We start from the raw sequence: 23,785 nt of genomic DNA on the forward strand, positions 1-23,785 counted from the left end.
CCATTCTGACAGCGAGATTACTTGCCGCGCGAGCCTTTCATTCTCCCTCACCCCTCACACACAGCCACAGGGGCAGAACGGTCAACAAAATAAACCAAGAGCACGAACGACCATTTCTCGGAAGGTGCGGCCACGTAACGCCGTGAGCGTGATCGACGGCCGGACCGTTGGGCCCACCCCCGGAATAAATCAGCAGCCCGCACCTTCCGCTTCCTCTCTCTCCCATTTCCTCTCCCTCTTCCTTCCTCGCCAAAACCAAACCAAACCAAAAACTTCTTCATCTCTCTCTCTTCCTGCGTGAACCGCGGAGCAAGGAAGGAGGAGCCGTCGCCGGCGTACTAATCGCGCGCGGGGGCCTCCCCTCTCATCCACCCGGTGAGTTTGTGCGCCGGCCTCGGTGCTCAGCTCTCTCCTGATTTTCTGCGGTTGATTTCGACCGATCGATCGATCGATTGATTGGGGGTGAGCTCGTCTGATTTGGTGCTGCCGCCGCAGGTCTCCTGCCGTCGAGGGATCGAAGCGCCGGCGGGCGGGCAGTCGGTGGAGGGGCCCGGCGCCTTTCGTGTTCGTTCTCCCCCGTCACCAGCAAAACAATAAATCGATCTGCTCCTCCTGGTGACGAATTTCCCAGGTACGAATACACGCGCGCGCTCGCCTGCTCTGTGCCTTACGGGCCTGTTGATTTTGTGGCTGATCGCTCTCCTCCGGATGGTCTGTCCCCCGTGCAGATTGCGTCGCGGGATCGGGTCGGCAGTGGGGGCAAAGGCAGGATTCACGCCGCTTTGCCCCTAAAATCAACTCCGGTATGCCCCCTCACGCTGCTCTCTGCTTTTTCTCCATTGATTTCAGCTGAAATTTCTGCTGGCCACTAACGAACGGAGGGCGGTCTGTTTTAAATTTCTGCAGATATGGGCGAGGAACCCGAAATGAGGCTCTAGATTTCACATCGGTTGTGCCGTTGCGGTGTGGATTGTTCGCAGAGGGTCTCCTCCATTTTACAAGGAAGGGAACCCCAGGCTTGATCCCTCATCAAATGGCTCCTACTACTAATTCCTAGTGTACAGCTTCCTAGTGTAAATACTGGTAGTGGCTGCCAGCTTCAGCTCCAGCCCGCTTGCTAATCCTGCGAAGATGTCGTCGGCCGGCGTCATCGCGCTCGGGCCGGTGCCCGACGACCTGGCCTTCCTGCCCATCAGCTTCGGCCGCTCGGGCCGCTGCTCCTCCGCCTCGCAGCTGCAGGACCACATCCTCATCTTCCTCGCGGTCCCGGGCGCGCCGCCGATGCCGATGAGCGTGCTGGGCACCGACTCCATCGCCTCCGTCAAGCTGCGCATCCAGCGCTTCAAGGGCTTCGTCGTCAACAAGCAGCGCCTCGTGCTCGACGGCCACGAGCTCGCCCGCAACAACTGCCCCGTCAGGGACTACGGCCTCGAGGACGGCAACGTGCTGCACCTCGTCATCCGCCTCGCCGACCTCCGCGTCATCAACATCGAGACCGCCAGCGGCAAGAAGTTCCAGTTCCAGGTCGACCAGACCCGCAACGTCAAGTACCTCAAGACCAAGCTCGCGGACGACGAGGACCTCGGCTGCCTCGAGGACGACAAGCTCGAGTACGACGGTGAGGTGCTCGAGGACCACCGCTTGATCGCTGATATCAGCAACAGGGATGATGCTGTGCTTCATCTGTTCATCCGCAAACCGGCAAAGCTACGGACGCAGCAGGTTGAGAAGGATACCTTGGTTACGGTTGATAACCCTCAGGAGAAAGAGAACCTTCAAGATGAATCTCTTGTTATGAACCCTGCGAAACCGGCTGGTGGCAAGCCTGCTCCTGTTGAACCGATCGTTGTGAACCGTAAGGCGAGGCTTTCGCCTGAAGTGGTGAAAATGATTGACTCGGCAATAGCTGGTCTTGAGAACGGACACACGCCAGTTATGTCAGCAGAAGGTTCAGGGGGTGTTTACTTCATGCAAGATTCATCAGGCCAGAAGAATGTCGCGGTGTTCAAGCCCATTGACGAGGAACCAATGGCCGAGAACAACCCGAGGGGTCTCCCGCTGTCGACTGATGGGGAAGGCATGAAGAGGGGGACACGTGTTGGGGAAGGTGCGCTCAGGGAAGTTGCGGCTTATATTCTGGATCACCAGGTTGTTGAGCGTGAATCGGGTCGCAGTGTTGGCTTCTCTGGTGTGCCTCCCACAGCAATTGTCCGAAGCTTACATAGGGGGAAGAGCTTCAAGGTTGGATCCCTGCAGATGTTCAAGGAGAACGATGGCAGCTGCGAGGACATGGGTCCCCGTGCTTTTCCGGTGAAGGAGGTCCACAAAATAGCAGTGTTAGATATTAGGCTAGCGAATGCTGATCGTCACGCAGGGAACATTCTAGTTTCCAAGGAAGAAGGTGCCACCTACAAGCTCATCCCAATTGATCATGGTTACTGCCTGCCAGAGAAGGTGATTATCTTTCTCTTGCATTGTTACTTTTAGCTCCTAAGCATCATAGTTCTTCTGTCATGCAGATCATAACTCGTGTTGCCTTGTTTCAATGCAGTTTGAGGATTGCACCTTTGAGTGGCTTTACTGGCCTCAAGCCCGTGAGCCGTTCAACGACGAGACTACTGAATATATTAGCTCTCTAGACGCTGAAGAGGACATCAAGCTTCTCAAGTTCCACGGGTGGGAGCTGTCTTCAAGCTGTGCCCGTGTCCTGCGCATCAGCACCATGCTGTTGAAAAAGGGGGCGGCACGTGGCCTCACGCCATATGACATAGGACGTATATTGTGCAGGGAAACTGTGAATAGGGACTCCGAGATCGAGGACATCATCCAGGAAGCAGAGGATGCTGTTCTTCCAGGGACAAGTGAGAACCTGTTCCTGGAAACCGTATCCGAGATCATAGACCGCCGCCTCCTCGGCAAGTAATATTTGCTTTTAGAACACTCGGAATAACTGATCTAGTTGTTCGTCTGTATCGGTTTGATGTAAGTATGTTTCACAAGGCACTGCTGATCCAGGCCTCTCAATGCACTGATGATTTCATTTGTTTTTAAGCCCCAAATGACTTCGCTTGTTTGTAGCCGCTCAAGTACATTTCCTTTGTGTGATTATAGATGTCTGTGCTGGTGCTGCGTCAGACTCAGACCTACTATCAGTGGATTAGGTGAGGAACTACATGTCCTTGTGATTTTGCTGGAGCTCTTTGCCGCTGCTTCATGCATATCAAATGGTTGTATTGTCCTAGTGTGTTCTCCATTTGGAATTTGCAGAAGTTGCATGAATAATCCAAGAACTTTGCTGAAGCTGCAATGAAAACCAGTTGATCCGTGACCAAAGTTTGGTGTGGAATTTGTAATCGCTTGTACATTTGGGTCGTCCATTTTGTCACCCTTTAACGTCAACCCTCTTTGTTTTACATGTTGAACTTTTCTTGAGTACTAGTCGGTCTCTAATTTTTTTTGCTAGCAAGTTGATTCTCTCTCATAGCCGACCGAATCAAATGCCATAATTAACCGAGGACGAGCGGAGGTTCAAAGGACTGAAAGGCACGCGGAGCAGTTTACTTTGACTCGAAGATCTGAACTGAAGGGTGCGCGGGTATCCTATAAAAAACCTCCACATCATGCCTTTGCTGTGCACTATCTCAAACTTGTTTATTCAGCACTCAACCTCACACGTCTCACCTCACTTTTTGTCTAAAACTTATCATGTTACCGTTGCCTCGCAACTTATCATTGTCCCCTAAGCTCTGTCAGTGCTGGGTCTTCTCTCGTTTTTATTTGAAGGTCCCAGACAAGAACCGGGACAGGCCCTGTGCACGGGTGCGGAGATCCTTTTTGTTCCTTGCAAAAATGCAGCAACTTCAGATTTTTGGGGGTATTTTGCTTTGCATAGCGTCTCCCTCTTAATCTCTATGGACTGACATTGCAATGGACGTGGTTAAATTCTTTTTTAAACATGTGCTCATATATTAATTTAAGACACAAGTTTTGATTACAGTCACTTTTAAGCCTGTCCTCCACCGACGGAGGGGCACGCCCCAACACCACACACTCACTCAAAGTTCTAAGAGCATCTCTAACAAGCCCGTAAAAGGCCCAAAACCGAAAAAATAACCGCCAGTTTACGGGTTCGGGCCGAAAAAGGGTGCCGATCAGTGACCGTAAACGAGCCCAAACTGAAAATATTTTTTCGGGTTGCGTTCGGTTCGCTCCGTCGGCATGTATTTGTAGGGGCCGACGGAGCGAACCGAACGCAACCCGAACACAATCCCTAGTTTGCGCGCGAGGGAACTTTCAGCTCCTCTCAACCGCCGCCGCCACCGCCGATCTGTGCGCCCTCACCTTCCTCTGTGCCGGCACCCTCCGATTTCGCTCCGATGAGTCTCGAATCGACCCCGCCGGCCGCCATTGGTACCTCGCAGGCGCTGCCACCTTCTCCCGTGGTCGCCGCAGCTTCCGCCGCTCCTCCAACCACCCCGGCGATCCCTGCCATCCCTGCGACCCCAGCGGAGGAAGCAACGCCGGTCTTGGCGAGGGGCGGAGCGAAGCGGCGGCGCGCGGGAACGCGCGGCAAATCTTGAAGTCAGCCGAGAGGAAGCAAAGAGCAAAGCCAGGTTGGAGGAGATGAGGATCAATGTGAAGAAGGCCAAAGCAATGAAGCAACTATTGGCCGAAGAGAGGGAGATCATGATGATGAAGACGACATAAATGAATGAGGTTCAACTGGAGTGGTGGAAGGAGGCCTCCGCGGAGATCACGGCAAGGCGAAGAGCAGCTCGTCAAGAGACAACTGTTGTTGCCGATGTGACTCCAGGAGGTGGTGGCGATGGTGCTGACGGCGGGGCAACCTCGGTTTGATGCCGGCGGTGAGAGCTGATGGGGAACTATGAACAGTGTCATTTGATTGTGTTATTTCATGTCTGCACTATGAACTATGTATGAATTGTTTGAGTTTTATCGTGACGTTTGATCGATCATATGCAAATAAATTTCATAAACCTTGTTTTTACGGGTTCGGATGCCGCTGACGCAGAACAGAGCCCGTAAACCAAAACTGTAAAACAGAGCCAGCCATTTTACGATCCAAATACGCGAGTTCGGCAAACTGAACTCGCCTTTTTCAGTTCGCGTTTTTACGGGCTCTGATAGAGATGCTCTAAGCCCTTCTCTTGCTAGTCCATCTGCAACAGAGTTTACATTTATGTTTATCTCTGTATCAAGGCACTTCTGGTATGACGCCGAGATGATCTTTATCTTGAACTCTATCAGCAATCAGCGAATTGCCTTTTGCAGTTTCCTTCACAGCATTCACCGAAAAAGCATTGTCACTCTGCACCTGAATCGGCCTTGCAAGAACCGGTAGAGCAGTTGTTACTGCATTTGGGCAATGAGGGATTGATCCCCACGCAGTCATGATCACCCCTCCTAAATCATCTCTTAGGACTGCTCCCCAGGCTCCTGAACCATCTAGTTCCAAGAAGGATGTATCTGTGTTCAGTTTTGACCATTCCTGATTCGGCTTCTTCCATGGTTCTGCACTAGTACCCTTCTCAATTCTCTTAGGGTGTGTTCGGTTCTAGAACAGTGTGAGATGGAATGGAATGGTTCTGTTCAAGAGGAATGGAATAGTTCCCTCTCCGCGTTCGGTTTGGATAAAAAGGAGAACGGAATGATGTTGGAGAAATTGGAGAGCAGAACGGAATGTGGTTAAACTAATTTTTTGTCTCGAAATCATAATTAACAGTGGAAAATAGCCTTTTAAATCTCAAAATCGCACTTAACAGGATCTAATGGCCTTTTAAATCTCAAAATCGTAATTAATACGTATTACTTTTTGTTCGGTTGGGGGAATTTAGAGAGTACAAATGGAATGAGGTTAAAGTTTAATCTTTTGTCTCAAAATGGTAAATGGTCTTTTTAATCTCAAAATCGTAATTAACAACGGCTAATTATTTTTCGGCTGGATTAGTGGAGTGCTTCATAATTAATAGCGGTTAATTAATAGCCATTCCACCATATTCCACCGATTCGATGGTATGGTGCATTCCGCATATGGGGAGAATGTTCCCTTTCGAGAAACCACTCGGTTTTGTTCCATTCCACAACCGAACACAAGAATTGGCTCTAAGTGCGGAACGGTTCCGTTTCATTTCACTTGGTTCTGGAACCGAACACACCCTTAGCTGGTAGGTGTGCTCATAGGCAATCGTTTGCCTTTTACATTATCATTTTCACCCTTGTTCTTCAGTCCTTGAAAGGCATCATAATAATATATCAGATAGAGGGCCAATTGCTCTATTCCACATTTACCATCCCAAAAATAATATTGTTTCTCATATACCATGTCCTCCGCCAAATAAAGCATTTTAGCTCTTTGTTCTTTGTCAAATTGGCTAAGTAGAATCAAAGCCCAATTCTTACCTGTATCTGAGTTTTTCATCATCAGGAATCCTCCATGATTCCTTTAATCTCTGCCTTGCAGATTTTGCCTTTATACATTTTACCATCGCATGGTGGCTTGTTTCTTCTCCCATCCCACAAATAGAACAAGTGGGAATAAAATCCATGTTCCTGTTGCATCTTGTAGCTTGGACACCAAGGGAGTTTGTAGCAAGTTTCCAACCAAAAACTCAGATTTTTGGTGGTACATTTGACTTCCATATCATCTCCCATATTTCTCTTTCACCTGCAGGTCTACGCTCCCACATATACTCATTCCTTTATCTTTGAGGTCCAGACCAAGTTTGGATGCACTTTTAACTGAAAAAAATCCTGGTAACACATTGAACTGGGTTATCTGTAGCCCTAGGTGGAGTTGTCTTATCACTACAATAGTTACACCGGCTAGCCAAGAAGCCACGGCTCTTCTTGCAAAACAAGCACGGAGACTCACTGAACTCCCGGATAGTTTATGTGCAAGACTTCTCAACCAATGCAGAGAGGAAGTAAGATCAAAACGTTATAATCTTTGGCGATGGAAAGTGTACGGTAAAGCAATCAACCCAATTCATTCAGTCCTATCTAACATCCTTTATGCAGGTGAGTTGCCCTAACTTTGAATGGGATGTAAAAGGGAAGAAACCGATTGACGTTTTAGTTACCATAGAGTCGAAGAAGAATAAGGCAGAGATAACAGCTTGGCGTAAACCTGAAGATGGACGGCATAAACTGAATGTTGATGCCAGTTTTATCAAGGCTGAGAGTAAAGGAGCATGGGGAGCTATCCTCCGCGACAGTAATGGTAAGGTGTTATTATCAGGATGGGATACAATTCCGCGGTGTCAAAATGCAGATACTGCGGAGGCAATTGCTGATTTGGAGGGGATTAAAGCTATACTTGCAGTAAATGATAAAACAGTAATTGTGTAAAGTGACAATGATGCAGTGGTCAAGGACCTACTCTAAAGTAAGTCTGAAACGTCAATGATCCTCTGGGAAGCAAAAAGCCTTCTCCATGACCTCCCGGGCTTCATATTTGAGAAAGTAAAAAGAGATTGTAATATTGCTGCTCATGGCATTGCTAGTTTTAGTTTTAGTTTTAGTGAGTGGAGTGAGGGTGTGTTGTTGGTGGAGTCGTTACCTCCATGTGTGGAGGTTAGTGACCTGAAAATTTGTAATGGAGTCTGTAACAAAACCTTGATCGTTAAGTAATATACACACTCAATTTCAAAGAAAAAAGTTACACCGGCTAGCTTGTGTACTAGTATGTATTAGTAATATAATTAGGGTAAGAAACTATTTATTATCTTTATATTGCATATGTGTTAAATAAACCATGTACCTTATTATCTATTGTAAATGTAACATCACAAAAATCTATCATGTCATTTAAATTGAGCTTTTTTAATCCATAACCCGATCCCTGTCCTGAACTCGATGGGAGTGGAGACGGGAAAAAAGCCTTCCCAGTTGGGGTTTAGAAGGAACTTCCTTGTGGGAAGTAGACTGGCTGCTATCCCTAGTTTTGCATTATTTTCCAATGTAGCATGCTATGTCGGCTCGATTTGTTCCGCATGGGCTGGTTTTGCCCAAAATGCTTGGGCAAGCCAAGTTTATGGATCATATATATTGGTGTTTCAGGTTGATGCATTAGAATGCACTTACAGGCCAAGTCAGTAAGTGTGGTGTAATTACTTTTTTTCGTTTCATATTATTTTCACTTATAAAGATCCTTTATAATGGAAGGAACTTGAGGGCTTCAAGAGGAGTTTGCTAATTTCATGCACAATCCAAATCCACATTTTTTTTTTGAAATGTAGCGCAAATCCACACAAAAAGTGTCTTTGGCACATGTGTACTAGTGCTCCCGGTATTTGAAATATATATTTATGTGATTCCAAAAAATCTGAAATTAAATGCGCACATACATATAAACATTCTAAAGGTACGGTGTAATTTTCGGATGATTGTATTTTGAGCTATAAAAAATACAAATGTCTAACAAAAATCTGAATTTTCCATCCCTATTCACAACCATAAATTTGTTATTTTTCCGTAGCTCAAAATACAACCTAATTTTTAACCAAACTTTGCACCAGTATTCAGAACATGTGGATGTATCTACGAAATAAAATTTATGATTTTTTGAAACACCAAACTATATTTTTTACATATACAAAAATCAAGAGCACCAGTGCTCGAGTGTAGGGGCGGAAACGGATCCGGACGCGGATCGGATAGTGTCCTTCCCGTACCCGTTTCCATATTTTAAAAATAAATACGAATTCAGATACGGATGCCACCGAATACGAATTCAGAGCGGATGTTACTCGAATATGAATATGCTCAATATAGAGCGGATACAAGTATAAGAAAATAATAGATTTATGTCTTATAATGAGCCAACAATAGAACAGTAGAGAGACAAATATACTGATTTGGCCAATTTGTTAGTTTCTCCAGTTTAGGTAATTGGCATATACAGATATATCCATTTCCGTATTCACATTTGCTTCAAAATTCAATACATATTTGTATTTGTTTTTTTAAATGGATCTAGACATTTACCATATTCATTTTTACACACGTCCGGATTCAGATATTACGACTTCTATTTTTAATTATAGGAAAAAGACCCGTGTGTTGCATCGGGATGAACAAATACTCTGTGTTGACACTTCTCTTTTTTAACATCGCTGATCTTGGTCACGGATAAATATCTATGTGGGAACTCTTAGGTGCAAAACATACAATCCTGACACTTGGACCCGCTCGAACAATACTATCCCACTCACCTGAAGAAAACTTATTTGACTCGTTCCATAAGTCCTCCCACCAATTCTCGAGAGAATTTTGTCACTGCACCACGTCTTTGACCCATGCGCGGCCTCCCACTTTTCATCGACATAGCTCGGGCCCTGTTCCTGCTCCTTGGCACTGTCCCATTTTAATGCTAGCTAGAGCCACCTTCCTATGCCCTATTTCCTCAAACTTCTCCCCTCCTCAACTGTCGGTCAATTCTTCTTTTGGCCCGCAATTCTTCTACTCTAGCATCACCTCACTTTGTACTGTAGCACCTACCAGTGTGTTAATTAGTATGTCACTATTATCCCCAGAGATCTCCGAAACCATGCACTTGAGCACTTAGGAAAATTACCCATGTGTTGCAACGGGAAAATTTTCAAATTTTGAAAACGTCAATGCGGTCCAATTTTTTTGCGAATGTCTATCAACCCGTATAACCATAGCCTCAATTCATCATTCCTTCAAATATTTGAATTTTATAATTTGTAGGGAAAGCATGGACACACAGAATTTGGAAATATGCATCGTGTCCTCGTTGTACGATCAACCATAAAAAAAATCACAAAATTGTTTTTGGAGAATGCAAAAAATAATGGAAGATCCGAACTCCGTGTAGTTTGGATTCATCATTTATGCACTGACTGACTCCTCCCTTCTAGGAGTGCCCCTTCAATTTTGTTGTGCTTTTTTTACAGGAACGCAACAAATGAATACATCAAGGTTGCGAAAAAGCATGAGCTAACCCCGGTCTAGCTTGATGTCGAGCAGCAATGTTGAAGATGCAAAATATCCATGAATCAGTTCACTACCATATGATGTCAAGTACAAATTAGTCGTATGTAACCTTTGTTGGAGATATGCCCAAGAGGCAATAATAAATGGTTATTACAATATATCTTTGTGTTTATGATAATGTTTACATACCATGCTATAATTGTATTAACCGAAACATTGATACATGTGTGTTATGTAAACAATAAGGAGTCCCTAGTAAGCCTCTTGTATAACTAGCTTGTTGATTAATAGATGATCATAGTTGCATGATCATGAACATTGGATGTTATTAATAACAAGGTTATGTCATTATATGAATGATGTAATGGACACAACCAATTAAGCGTAGCATAAGATCACGTCATTAAGTTCATTTGCTATAAACTTTCGATACATAGTTACCCAGTCCTTTGATCATGAGATCATGTAAATCACTTATGCTGGAAGGGTACTTTGATTACATCAAACGCCACTGCGTAAATGGGTGGTTATAAAGGTGGGATTAGGTATTCAGAAAGTATGAGTTGAGGCATATGGATCAACAGTGGGATTTGTCCATCCCGATGACGGATAGATATACTATGGGCCCTCTCGGTGGAATGTCGTCTAATTAGCTTGCAAGCATATGAATGGTTCATAAGAGACCACATACCACGGTACGAGTAAAGAGTACTTGTCATGATACGAGGTTGAACAAGGTATAGAGATACCGATGATCAAACCTCGGACAAGTAAAATATCGTGTGACAAACGGAATCGGTATCATATGTGAATGGTTCAATCGATCACTAAAGTCATCGTTGAATATGTGGGAGCCATTATGGATCTCCAGATCCCGTTATTGGTTATTGGTCGGAGAGAAGTCTCAACCATGTCTGCATAGTTCGCGAACCGTAGGGTGACACACTTAAGGTTTGATGTCGTTTTAAGTAGATATGGAATATGGAATGGAGTTCGAAGTTTTGTTCGGAGTCTCGGATGGGATCCAGGACATCACGAGGAGTTCCAGAATGGTCCGGAGAATAAGATTCATATATAGGAAGTCATTTTATAAGTTTGAAAATGATTCGGTGCATTTATGGAAGGTTCTAGAAGGTTCTAGAAAAGTCCGGATGAAATCACTATGGAAGGCGGAGTCCCGGAGGGACTCCACTAGCTAGGCCGGCCAACCCTAAGGGGAGGAGTCCCAGGTGGGCTCCACCTAAGGTGGCCGGTGATACGTCTCAAACGTATCTATAATTTCTTATATTCCATGCTACTTTTATGATGATACTCACATGTTTTATACACACTTTATGTCATTATTATGCATTTTCCGGAACTAACCTATTAACAAGATGCCACAGTGCCAGTTCCTATTTTCTGTTGTTTTTGGTTCCAGAAAGGCTGTTCGGGCAATATTCTCGGAATTCGACGAAACAAAGACCAAACATCTTATTTCACCGGGAAGGTTCCAGAAGTCCGAAGGGGAGACGAAGATGGGCCAGGGGGGCCCACACCACACCTGGGCGCGGGCCCAGGCCTGGCCACCAGGTGGGGAGGGCGCCATGGTGCCCCTCTTGCGCCGCCTCTTCGCCTATATAAGCCCTCGTGACCTAAAACTTCGATACCAATTGACGAAACTCCAGAAAGACTCCAGCGGCGCCGCCGCCATCGCAAAACTCCGTTTCGGGGGACAAAAGTCTCTGTTCCGGCACGCCACCGGGACGGGGAATTGCCCCCGGAGCCATCTCCATCGACACCACCGCCATCTTCATCGCCGTTGCTGTCTCCCATGATGAGGAGGGAGTAGTTATTGAAGGAGATATGCCCTAGAGGCAATAATAAAGTGGTTATTATTTATATCTTTATGTTTATGATAAATGTTTATATATCATGCTAGAATTGTATTAACTGAAACATTAGTACATGTGTGATATGTAGACAAACAAGAAGTCCCTAGTATGCCTCTTAAACTAGCTTGTTGATTAATGGATGATTAGTTTCATAATCATGAACATTGGATGTTATTAATAACAAGGTTATGTCATTGTGTGAATGATGTAATGGACACACCCAATTAAGCGTAGCATAAGATCTCGTCATTAAGTTATTTGCTATAAGCTTTCGATACATAGTTACCTAGTCCTTATGACCATGAGATCATGTAAATCACTTATACCGGAAAGGTACTTTGATTACACCAAACACCACTGCGTAAATGGGTGGCTATAAAGGTGGGATTAAGTATCCGGAAAGTATGAGTTGAGGCATATGGATCAACAGTGGGATTTGTCCATCCCGATGACGGATAGATATACTCTGGGCCCTCTCGGTGGAATGTCGTCTAATGTCTTGCAAGCATATGAATGAGTTCATAAGAGACCACATACCACGGTACGAGTAAAGAGTACTTGTCAGGAGACGAGGTTGAACAAGGTATAGAGTGATACCGAAGATCAAACCTCGGACAAGTAAAATATCGCGAGACAAAGGGAATTGGTAATATATGTGAATGGTTCATTCGATCACTAAAGTCATCGTTGAATATGTGGGAGCCATTATGGATCTCCAGATCCCGCTATTGGTTATTGGTCGGAGTGAGTACTCAACCATGTCCGCATAGTTCTCGAACCGTAGGGTGACACACTTAAAGTTGGATGTTGAAATGGTAGTACTTGAATATGGAATGGAGTTCGAATATTTGTTCGGAGTCCGGATGAGATCCGGACATCACGAGGAGTTCCGGAATGGTCCGGAGAATAAGATTCATATATAGGATGTCATTTTATGTGAAATAAAATGTCGCGGAAGGTTCTATGGAAGGTTCTAGAAGGTTCTAGAAAAGTCCGGAAGAAACCACCAAGGAAGGTGGAGTCCACATGGGACTCCACCTCCATGGCCGGCCAGCCCTAGATGGGGAGGAGTCCCAAGTGGACTCCTCCATAGGGGGCCGCCACCCCCACATGGGAGGTGGAAATCCCACCTTTTGGTGGGAGTCCTAGTTGGGCTAGGTTTCCCTCTTATGGAAGGTTTTTGGTTCGGGTCTTATTCGAAGACTTGGACACCAACACTTGGGGATCCACCTATATAATGAGGGGCCAAGGGAGGGGGCCGGCCACCCCAAGACCACAAGCTGGCCGCCCCCCCCTTGAGTGGCCGGCCACCCCTCCCAAACCCTAGCCGCCCCTTCTCCTCCATATCTCCCGCGTAGCTTAGCGAAGCTCCGCCGGACTTCTTCACCGCCACCGACACCACGCCGTCGTGCTGTCGGATTCAAGAGGAGCTACTACTTCCGCTGCCCGCTGGAACGGGGAGGTGGACGTCGTCTTCATCAACAACCGAACGTGTGACCGAGTACGGAGGTGCTGCCCGTTCGTGGCGCCGGAACCGATCGTGATCAAGATCTTCTACGCGCTTTTGCAAGCGGCAAGTGATCGTCTACCGCAGCAACAAGAGCCTCATCTTGTAGGCTTTGGAATCTCTTCAAGGGTGAGACTCGATACCCCCTCGTTGCTACCATCTTCTAGATTGCATCTTGGCTTGGATTGCGTGTTCGCCGTAGGAAAATTTTTGTTTTCTATGCAACGTTATCCTACAGTGGTATCAGAGCCGTGTCTATGCATAGATGGTTGCACGAGTAGAACACAATGGTTTGTGGGCGTTGATGCTCTTGTTATCTTTAGTTTGAGTACTTTGCATCTTTGTGGCATAGTGGGATGAAGCGGCTCGGACTAACTTTACATGACCGCGTTCATGAGACTTGTTCCTCGTTCGACATGCAACTTGTATTGCATAAGAGGCTTTGCGGGTGTCTGTCTCTCCTACTATAGTGAAGATTCAATTTACTCTTCTATTGAAAACATTAGTATCAACGTTGTGGTTCATGTTCGTAGGTAGATTAGATCTCTCTCGAAAACCCTAAACCACGTAAAATATGCAAACCAAATTAGAGACGTCTAACTTATTTTTGCAGGGTTTGGTGATGTGATATGGCCATAATATGATGATGAATATGTATGAGATGATCATTATTGTATTGTGGCAACCGGCAGGAGCCTTATGGTTGTCTTTAAATTTCATGTTGAGTAGTATTTCAAAGTAGTTGTAATAGTTGCTACATGGAGAACAATCATGAAGACGGCGCCATTGACCTTGACGCTACGCCGACGATGATGGAGATCATGCCCGAAGATGATGGAGATCATGTCCGTGCTTTGGAGATGAAGATCAAAGGCGCAAAGACAAAAGGGCCATATCATATCACATATGAACTGCATGTGATGTTAATCCTTTTATGCATCTTATTTTGCTTAGATCGCGACGGTAGCATTATAAGATGATCCCTCACTAAAATCTCAAGATAATAAAGTGTTCATCCTTAGTAGCACCGTTACCAAGTCTTGTCGTTTGAAGCATCTCGTGATGATCGGGTGTGATAGATTCAATAAGTACATACAACGGGTGCAACACGGTTTTGCACATGCGGATACTAAGGTGGCCTTGACGAGCCTAGCATGTACGTACATGGTCTCGGAACACGTGATACCGAAAGGTAGAGCATGAATCATATGGTTGATATGATGAACACTTTGAGTGTTCGCCATTGAAATCACACCTTTTCTCGTGATGATCGGGTTTAGGTGCAGTGGATTTGGTTCGTGTGATCACTAAGACAATGCGAGGGATATTGTTTTTGAGTGGGAGTTCACTTAGGTTTTTAATTATGTTGAATTAAAATTTGAACTCAATTTGTCATAAACTTAGTCTAAACTATTGCAAATATATGTTGTAGAGATGGCGTCCCCAATCAATTTTAATCAGTTCCTAGAGAAAGAGAAACTTAAGAGCAACGGTAGCAACTTCACCGATCGGTTCCGTCATGTGAGGATCTTCCTCTCTCGGCGGAAATCTGCAATTTGTGCTTGATGCACCGCTAGGTGACCCTCCCGCAGAAGATGAAACCGATGAAGTAAAAGCTGTTTACGCAACTCGGAAAACTCGGTACTCTCAAGTTCGATGTGCCATCCTGTGCGATGCAGGAATCCGATCTTCAAAAACGTTTTGAGCACCATGATCCTCATGAGTTGATGAATGAGCTGAAAGCTATATTCGAGACTCATGCGGCCGTGGAATGCTATGAAGCATCGAAACATTTCTTCAAATTGTATGATGGAAGAAGGCAGCTCCGTTAGTGAGCACATGCTCGCCATGACCGGGCATGCGAAGAAACTCGATGACTTGGGAATAGTGATTCCTAACAGATCGGGATTAATCGTGTCCTTCAATCACCGCCACCAAGTTACAAGAACTTTGTGATGAACTACAATATGCGTAACATGAACAAGGAGTTACCTGAACTCTTTGGCATGCTAAAAGTCTTGAGATTGAGATCAAGAAAGAGCACCAAGTGTTGATGGTCAACAAGACCACCAGTTTCAAGAAACAGTGGCAAGTCTAAGGGAAAATTCAAGAAGGGTGGCAAGAAAGCTGCCACGCCTCCTATGAAACCTAAGAACGGCCCTAAGCCTGATGCTGAGTGCTATTACTACAAGGAGAAGGGACACTGGAAGCGTAATTGCTCCAAGTATCTGGCTGATCTGAAGAGCGGCCTTGTCAAGAAGAAGAAAGAAGGTATATCTGATATACATGTTATAGATGTTCATTTCACTGGTTCTCGTTCTAGTACCTGGGTATTTGATACTGGTTCGGTTGCTCATATTTGTAACTCGAAACAGGAACTAAAGAATAAACGACAACCGCCGAAAGATGAAGTGACGATGCGCGTTGGAAACGGATCCAATGTCAATGTGATCGCAATCGGTCACACTTCCTCTACATCTACCTTCGGGATTAGTTTTAAGCCTAAATAATTGTTATTATGTACTGCGTTGAGCATGAACATTATATCTGGATCTTGTTTAATGCAAGACGGTTATTCATTCAAGTCTGAGAATAATGGTTGTTCTATTTTTATGAATAATATCTTTTATGGTCGAGCACCACAAAAGAATGGCTTATTTCTGTTAGATCTCGATAGTAGTGATACGCATATACATAACATTGATGCTAAACGAATTAAACTTAATGATAATTCTACTTATATGTGGCACTCGCTGCCTTGGTCATATTGGAGTGAAACGCATGAAGAAACTCCATACCGATGGATTACTTGAATCACTTGACTTTGAGTCACTTGATAGATGCGAAGCATGTCTAATGGGAAAAATGACAAAGACTCCATTTTCTCAGTATGATGGAGCGAGCTACCGACTTATTGGAAATCATACATACCGATGTGTGTGGACCAATGAGCGTAGCATCGCGCGGTGGTTATCGTTATGTTCTAACCTTCACAGATGATCTGAGTAGATATGGGTATATCTATTTCATGAAACATAAATCCGAAACTTTCGAGAAGTTTAAGGAATTTCAAAGTGAAGTAGAAAATCAACGTAACAAGAAGATTAAATTTCTACGATCTGATCGTGGAGGTGAATATCTGAGTTATGAGTTTGGCATGCATTTAAAGAAATGCGGAATACTTTCACAATTGACACCGCCGGGAACACCTCAACGAAACGGTGTGTCCGAACGTCGTAATCGAACTCTCTTAGATATGGTTCGTAGTATGATGTCTCTTACTGATTTGCCGTTATCATTTTGGAGTTATGCATTAGAGACAGCCGCATTCACTTTAAATAGAGCACCATCAAAATCCGTGAGAAACGACACCGTATGAATTATGGTTTAACAAGAAACCTAAGTCATCGTTCTGAAAGTTTGGGGTTGCGAAGCCTATGTAAAGAAGTTACAACCGGACAAGCTAGAACCCAAAGCGGAGAAATGCGTCTTCATAGGATACCCTAAGGAAACTATAGGGTACACTTTCTATCACAGATCCGAAGGCAAAATCTTTGTTGCTAAGAACGGAACCTTTCTTGAGAAAGAATTTCTCACTAAAGAAGTGACTGGAAGAAAAGTAGAACTCGATGAGATTGATGAATCTATACTCGTTGATCGAGTAGCGCGATCGAAGTTATACTGTACCGCCTACACCGGCAACAGAGGAAGCTAATGATAATGATCATGAAACTTCGAACGAGGAAACTACTGAACCTCGCAGATCGACAAGGGAACGTGCCACTCCTGATTGGTATGATCCTTGTCTAAATGTCATGATTGTGGATAACACTGATGAGGACCCTCCGACGTATCAAGAAGCGATGATGAGCCCAGATTCCAACAAATGGCAAGAAGCCATGAAATCCGAAATGGGATCCATGTATGATAACAAAGTATGGACTTTGGTAGACTTACGATAGCCGAAAGGCTGTCGAGAATAAATGGATCTTCAAGAGAAAAACAGATGCCGATGGTAATATTATCGTCTATAAAGCTCGACTTGTCGCAAAGGGTTTCCGACAAATTCAAGGAGTTGACTACGATGAGACTTTCTCACTCGTAGCGAAGCTAAAATCTGTGAGGATTTTGTTAGCAATAGCTGCATTTTTCGATTATGAGATTTGGCAGATGGATGTCAAAACGGCGTTCCTTAATGGAGACATTGAGGAAGAGTTGTATATGGTACAACCCAAAGGTTTTGTCGATCCTAAAAATGCTGACAAAGTATGCAAACTTCAGCATTCAATCTATGGACTGAAGCAAGCATCAAGAAGTTGGAACCGACGCTTTGATAAGGTGATCAAAGACTTCGGGTTTATACAAAGGTGTCATGGAGAGGCCTGTATTTACAAGAAAGTGAGTGGGAGCTCAGTAGCATTCCCGATATTATATGTAGATGACATATTATTGATCGGGAATGATATAGAACTATTAAGCAGTGTTAAAGGTTATTTGAATAATAGTTTTTCAATGAAAGACCTTGGTGAAGCATCATATATATTAGGCATCAAGATTTATAGAGATAGATCAAGACGCCTAATAGGGCTATCACAGAGTACATATCTGGACAAGATTCTAAAGAAGTTTAGAATGGACGAAAGTAAGAAAGGGTTCTTACCTATGTTAACATGCAAGGTATTGAGTAAGACTCAAGGACCGGCTACGGCAGAAGAAAGAGAAAGGATGAGTAATATCCCCTATGCCTCGGCGATGGGATCTATCATGTATGCCATGCTATGTACTAGACCGGATATAGCACATGCCGTTAGTTTGACTAGCAGATATCAAAGTGATCCAGGAATGGAGCACTGGACAGTCAAGAATATCCTGAAGTACTTGAAAAGAACTAAGGATATGTTTCTTTGTTATGGAGGTGACCAAGAGCTCGTTGTAAACGGTTACACCGATGCAAGTTGGAACACCGATCCCGATGACTCTAAGTCACAATCTGGTACGTGTTTATATTGAATGGTGCTGCGATGGTGGGCAAGCTCGAAGCGGTGCACGGTGGCGAAGTCTTCAACAGAATCAGAGTACATAGCGGCTTCAGAGGCTTCATCGAAGCGGTATGGATGAAGAGGTTCATTGTAGAGCTCGGTGTGGTTCCTAGTGCATTGGACCCATTAATCATTTACTTTGTGATAACATGGGTGCCATCGCCAATGCACAAGAGCCAAGGTCACACAAGAGGCTGAAGCATATCAAGCTGCGTTACCACTCGATTCGCGAGTACATCGAAGATGGAGAAGTAAAGATTTGCAAAGTACACACTGATCTGAATGTAGCAGATCCGTTGACTAAAGCTCTCCCTAGGGCAAAGCATGACCAACACCAGAATGCCATGGGTGTTAGGTATATTACAATGTAATCTAGATTATTGACTCTAGTGCAAGTGGGAGACTGAAGGAGATATGCCCTAGAGGCAATAATAAAGTGGTTATTATTTATATCTTTATGTTTATGATAAATGTTTATATATCATGCTAGAATTGTATTAACCGAAACATTAGTACATGTGTGATATGTAGACAAACAAGAAGTCCCTAGTATGCCTCTTAAACTAGCTTGTTGATTAATGGATGATTAGTTTCATAATCATGAACATTGGATGTTATTAATAACAAGGTTATGTCATTGTGTGAATGATGTAATGGACACACCCAATTAAGCGTAGCATAAGATCTCGTCATTAAGTTATTTGCTATAAGCTTTCGATACATAGTTACCTAGCCCTTATGACCATGAGATCATGTAAATCACTTATACCGGAAAGGTACTTTGATTACACCAAACACCACTGCGTAAATGGGTGGCTATAAAGGTGGGATTAAGTATCCGGAAAGTATGAGTTGAGGCATATGGATCAACAAAGGGATTTGTCCATCCCGATGACGGATAGATATACTCTGGGCCCTCTCGGTGGAATGTCGTCTAATGTCTTGCAAGCATATGAATGAGTTCATAAGAGACCACATACCACGGTACGAGTAAAGAGTACTTGTCGGGGAGACGAGGTTGAACAAGGTATAGAGTGATACCGAAGATCAAACCTCGGACAAGTAAAATATCGCGAGACAAAGGGAATTGGTAATATATGTGAATGGTTCATTCGATCACTAAAGTCATCGTTGAATATGTGGGAGCCATTATGGATCTCCGTATCCCGCTATTGGTTATTGGTCGGAGTGAGTACTCAACCATGTCCGCATAGTTCTCGAACCGTAGGGTGACACACTTAAAGTTGGATGTTGAAATGGTAGTACTTGAATATGGAATGGAGTTCGAATATTTGTTCGGAGTCCCGGATGAGATCCCGGACATCACGAGGAGTTCCGGAATGGTCCGGAGAATAAGATTCATATATAGGATGTCATTTTATGTGAAATAAAATGTCGCGGAAGGTTCTATGGAAGGTTCTAGAAGGTTCTAGAAAAGTCCGGAAGAAACCACCAAGGAAGGTGGAGTCCACATGGGACTCCACCTCCATGGCCGGCCAGCCCTAGATGGGGAGGAGTCCCAAGTGGACTCCTCCATAGGGGGCCGGCCACCCCCCACATGGGAGGTGGAAATCCCACCTTTTGGTGGGAGTCCTAGTTGGGCTAGGTTTCCCCTCTTATGGAAGGTTTTTGGTTCGGGTCTTATTCGAAGACTTGGACACCAACACTTGGGGATCCACCTATATAATGAGGGGCCAAGGGAGGGGGCCGGCCACCCCAAGACCACAAGCTGGCCGCCCCCCTTGAGTGGCCGGCCACCCCCTCCCAAACCCTAGCCGCCCCCTTCTCCTCCATATCTCCCGCGTAGCTTAGCGAAGCTCCGCCGGACTTCTTCACCGCCACCGACACCACGCCATCGTGCTGTCGGATTCAAGAGGAGCTACTACTTCCGCTGCCCGCTGGAACGGGGAGGTGGACGTCGTCTTCATCAACAACCGAACGTGTGACCGAGTACGGAGGTGCTGCCCGTTCGTGGCGCCGGAACCGATCGTGATCAAGATCTTCTACGCGCTTTTGCAAGCGGCAAGTGATCGTCTACCGCAACAACAAGAGCCTCATCTTGTAGGCTTTGGAATCTCTTCAAGGGTGAGACTCGATACCCCCTCGTTGCTACCGTCTTCTAGATTGCATCTTGGCTTGGATTGCGTGTTCGCCGTAGGAAATTTTTTGTTTTCTATGCAACGTTATCCTACAGTTATCCCCCGAGGCTGAGGGCTCTACCGGTAGCTATGTGGTTCATCTCTCTCTCCCATGTGATCTTTATGTGATCATGAGCTTTGTATCACTATTAATCTATGTGCTACTCTAGTGATGTTATTAAAGTAGTCTATTCCTCCTCCATGATGTAATGTTGACAGTGTGTGCATCATGTAGTACTTGGTGTAGGTTATGATTGTAATCTCTTGTAGATTATGAAGTTAACTATTACTATGATAGTATTGATGCGATCTATTCCCCCTTTCATAGCTATTGTTGATAGTGTGTATGCTATGTTAGTACTCGGTCTAAATTGCAACGGTCTATTATGCACTCTAGAGGTTACTTTAATATGAACTCCGGATGTTGTGGAGCTTGTTTACTCCGGCTTGAGGTGTGCTTTTGTAGCCCTACACAATCAATGGTGTTTGTTATCCAACAAGAGAGTGTGAGAAAGTAGCACAAGTAAAGAGAAGTTATTTATTTATGTGATCATTGTTGAGAGTGTCCACTAGTGAAAGTATGATCCCTAGGCCTTGTTTCCAAATATCGAATCACCGTTTATTTACTGTTCTACTGCATGTTTACTTGCTACCATATTTATTTCAGATTGTTATTACCACTCATATTCATCCATATCACTTGCATCTTACTATCTCTTCGCCGAACTAGTGCACCTATACATCTGACAAGTGTATTAGGTGTGTTGGGGACACAAGAGACTTCTTGTATCATAATTGCAGGGTTGCTCTAGAGGGATATCTTTGACCTCTACCTCCCCAAGTTCGATAAACCTTGGGTGATTCACTTAAGGGAAACTTGCTGCTGTTCTACAAACCTCTGCTCTTGGAGGCCCAACACTATCTACAGGAATAGAAGTGTGCGTAGACATCAAGCTATTTTCTGGCGCCGTTGCCGGTGAGGTAAGGTAAAAGGTATTCACATCCTCTGACTACTAAGCTATTTTCTAGCACTGTTGCCGGTGTGTGAGTGCTCGAAGCTATTTCCTTTAGATCCTGCAATTGCATCTTTTTGTTTCTTGTTTTTATTTTCACTAGTTAGGCTTAATGGAAAACAACAACAAAATTAGAGATCTTTATGAACTTTATATTGAATTAGGACATGATGTGTTTGAAGAGAGAATTAAAAAACCCATGGAACTTTGTTTGCAAAATAGTTGTAGCAATGTTATTAGCATGAACTCTTTGAACACTATTATTGCTAATGCTATGGAAGAATTTAAGCTTGGGGAAGATGGTTGTGATATTTTTAGTCCCCCAAGTTTTGAGGAGGAAATTTTCTTTGATGATACTTTGCCTCCCATTTATGATGATTATAATGATAGTGGTATTTTGGTTCCACCTACTATGGAGGATAAAGTTTATTATGATTATACCATGCTTGCAATTTATGATGATTACAATGATGGTTGTGATAGTTTTACTCCCACTATTACTAATAAAATTGACTATGCTTATGTGGAGAGTAATAATTTTATGCATGTAGCTCATGATAAGAATGTTTTAAGTGATGGTTATATTGTGGATTTCATCAATGATGCTACTAAAAGTTATTATGAGAGAGGGAAACATGGTTATATGCATCTTAATAATATTAAGTTTCCCCTCTTTATGTTGAGAATCTTGAAGTTGCGCTTGTGTTGCCTTTCTATGCTTATTGCCTTATGCTTACATAACTTGTTTATTTACAAGATTCCTTTTCATAGGAAGTGGGTTAGGCTTAAATTTGTTTTGAATTTGCTTTTTGATGCTCTCTTTTACTTCAACTCTTATTTCTTGTGAGAGCATCATTAAAATTACTGAGCCCATCTTAATGGCTATAAAGAAAGAACTTCTTGGGAGATAACCCATGTTTTTATTTTGCTACTGTTTTGTTGTGTCTTGGAAGTTGCTACTACTGTAGCAACCTCTCCTTATCTTTATTTTATTGCATTGTTGTGCCAAGTAAAGTCTTTGATAGTAAGGTTGATACTAGATTTGGATTACTGCGCAGAAACAGATTTCTTACTGTCACGAAATTGAGCAGCCCCCTCTGTAGGTAACTCAGAAAAATCTGCCAATTTACGTGCGTGATCCTCAGATATGTACGCAACTTTCATTCAATTTGAGCATTTTTCATCTGAGCAAGTTAAGTGCCGCTAAAAAAATCGTCTTTACGGACTATTCTGTTTTGACAGATTCTGCCTTTTATTTCGCATTACCTGTTTTGCTATGTTGGATGGATTTCTTTGTTCCATTAACTTTCAGTAGCTTTGTGCAATGTCCAGAAGTGTTAGGAATGATTATGTCGCCTCTGAATATGTGAATTTTTGAATATGCACTAACCCTCTAATGAGTTTGTTTTGAGTTTGGTGTGGAGGAAGTTTTCAAGGATCAAGAGAGGAGGATGATACAATATGATCAAGAAGAGTGAAAACTCTAAGCTTGGGGATTCCCCCGTGGTTCATCCCTGCATATTTCAAGAAGACTCAAGCATCTAAGCTTGGGGATGCCCAAGGCATCCCCTTCTTCATCGACAACTTATCAGGTCACCTCTAGTGAAACTATATTTTTATTCCGTCACATTTTATGTGCTTTACTTGGAGCGTCTGTATGTTTTTGTTTGTTTTTGAATAAAATCAGATCCTAGCATTCTTTGTTTGGAGAAAGACACGCTCCGCTGTTGCATATGAACACTGGTGTTCTTAGCTTTACATTTAATGTTCATGGCGAAGGTTGAAACTGCTTCGTTCATTGTTATATGGTTGGGAACAGAAAATGCTTCATGTGGTAATTTGTATATTGTCTTGAATAATTTGATACTTGGAAATTGTTGTGCTTAAATAGATCATGTTTAAGCTCTTGCATCATATACTTTGCACCTATTAATGAAGAACTACCATAGAGCTTGTTGAAATTTGGTTTGCATGATTGGTCTCTCTAAAGTCTAGATATTTTCTGGTGAGGTGTTTGAACAACAAGGAAGACAGTGTAGAGTCTTATAATGCTTGCAATATGTTCTTATGTAAGTTTTGTTGTACCGGTTCATACTTGTGTTTGCTTCAAACAACCTTGCTAGCCCAAGCCTTGTATTGAGAGGGAATACTTCTCGTGCATCCAAAATCCTTGAGCCAAAACCTATGCCATTTGTGTCCACCATACCTACCTACTATGTGGTATTTCTCTGCCTTT

The 23,785-nt window shown here is 43.8% G+C and overlaps 1 protein-coding gene across 1 annotated transcript; it reads left to right on the plus strand.

Moving 5' to 3' along the window:
- The first annotated feature begins 237 nt into the window (after window positions 1–237).
- Window positions 238–3,051, plus strand: LOC127313850 (phosphatidylinositol 4-kinase gamma 4). Its single transcript, XM_051344320.2, has 5 exons — window positions 238–375; window positions 496–631; window positions 729–803; window positions 907–2,454; window positions 2,552–3,051. The coding sequence occupies exons 4-5, from the start codon at window positions 1,132–1,134 to the stop codon at window positions 2,921–2,923; spliced, it is 1,695 nt and encodes a 564-aa protein (XP_051200280.1). The 5' UTR covers window positions 238–375; window positions 496–631; window positions 729–803; window positions 907–1,131; the 3' UTR covers window positions 2,924–3,051.
- Window positions 3,052–23,785: the final 20,734 nt, after the last annotated feature.

Source organism: Lolium perenne, chromosome 7, assembly GCF_019359855.2.
Source record: "Lolium perenne isolate Kyuss_39 chromosome 7, Kyuss_2.0, whole genome shotgun sequence".
NCBI classification, from domain to species: domain Eukaryota; kingdom Viridiplantae; phylum Streptophyta; class Magnoliopsida; order Poales; family Poaceae; genus Lolium; species Lolium perenne.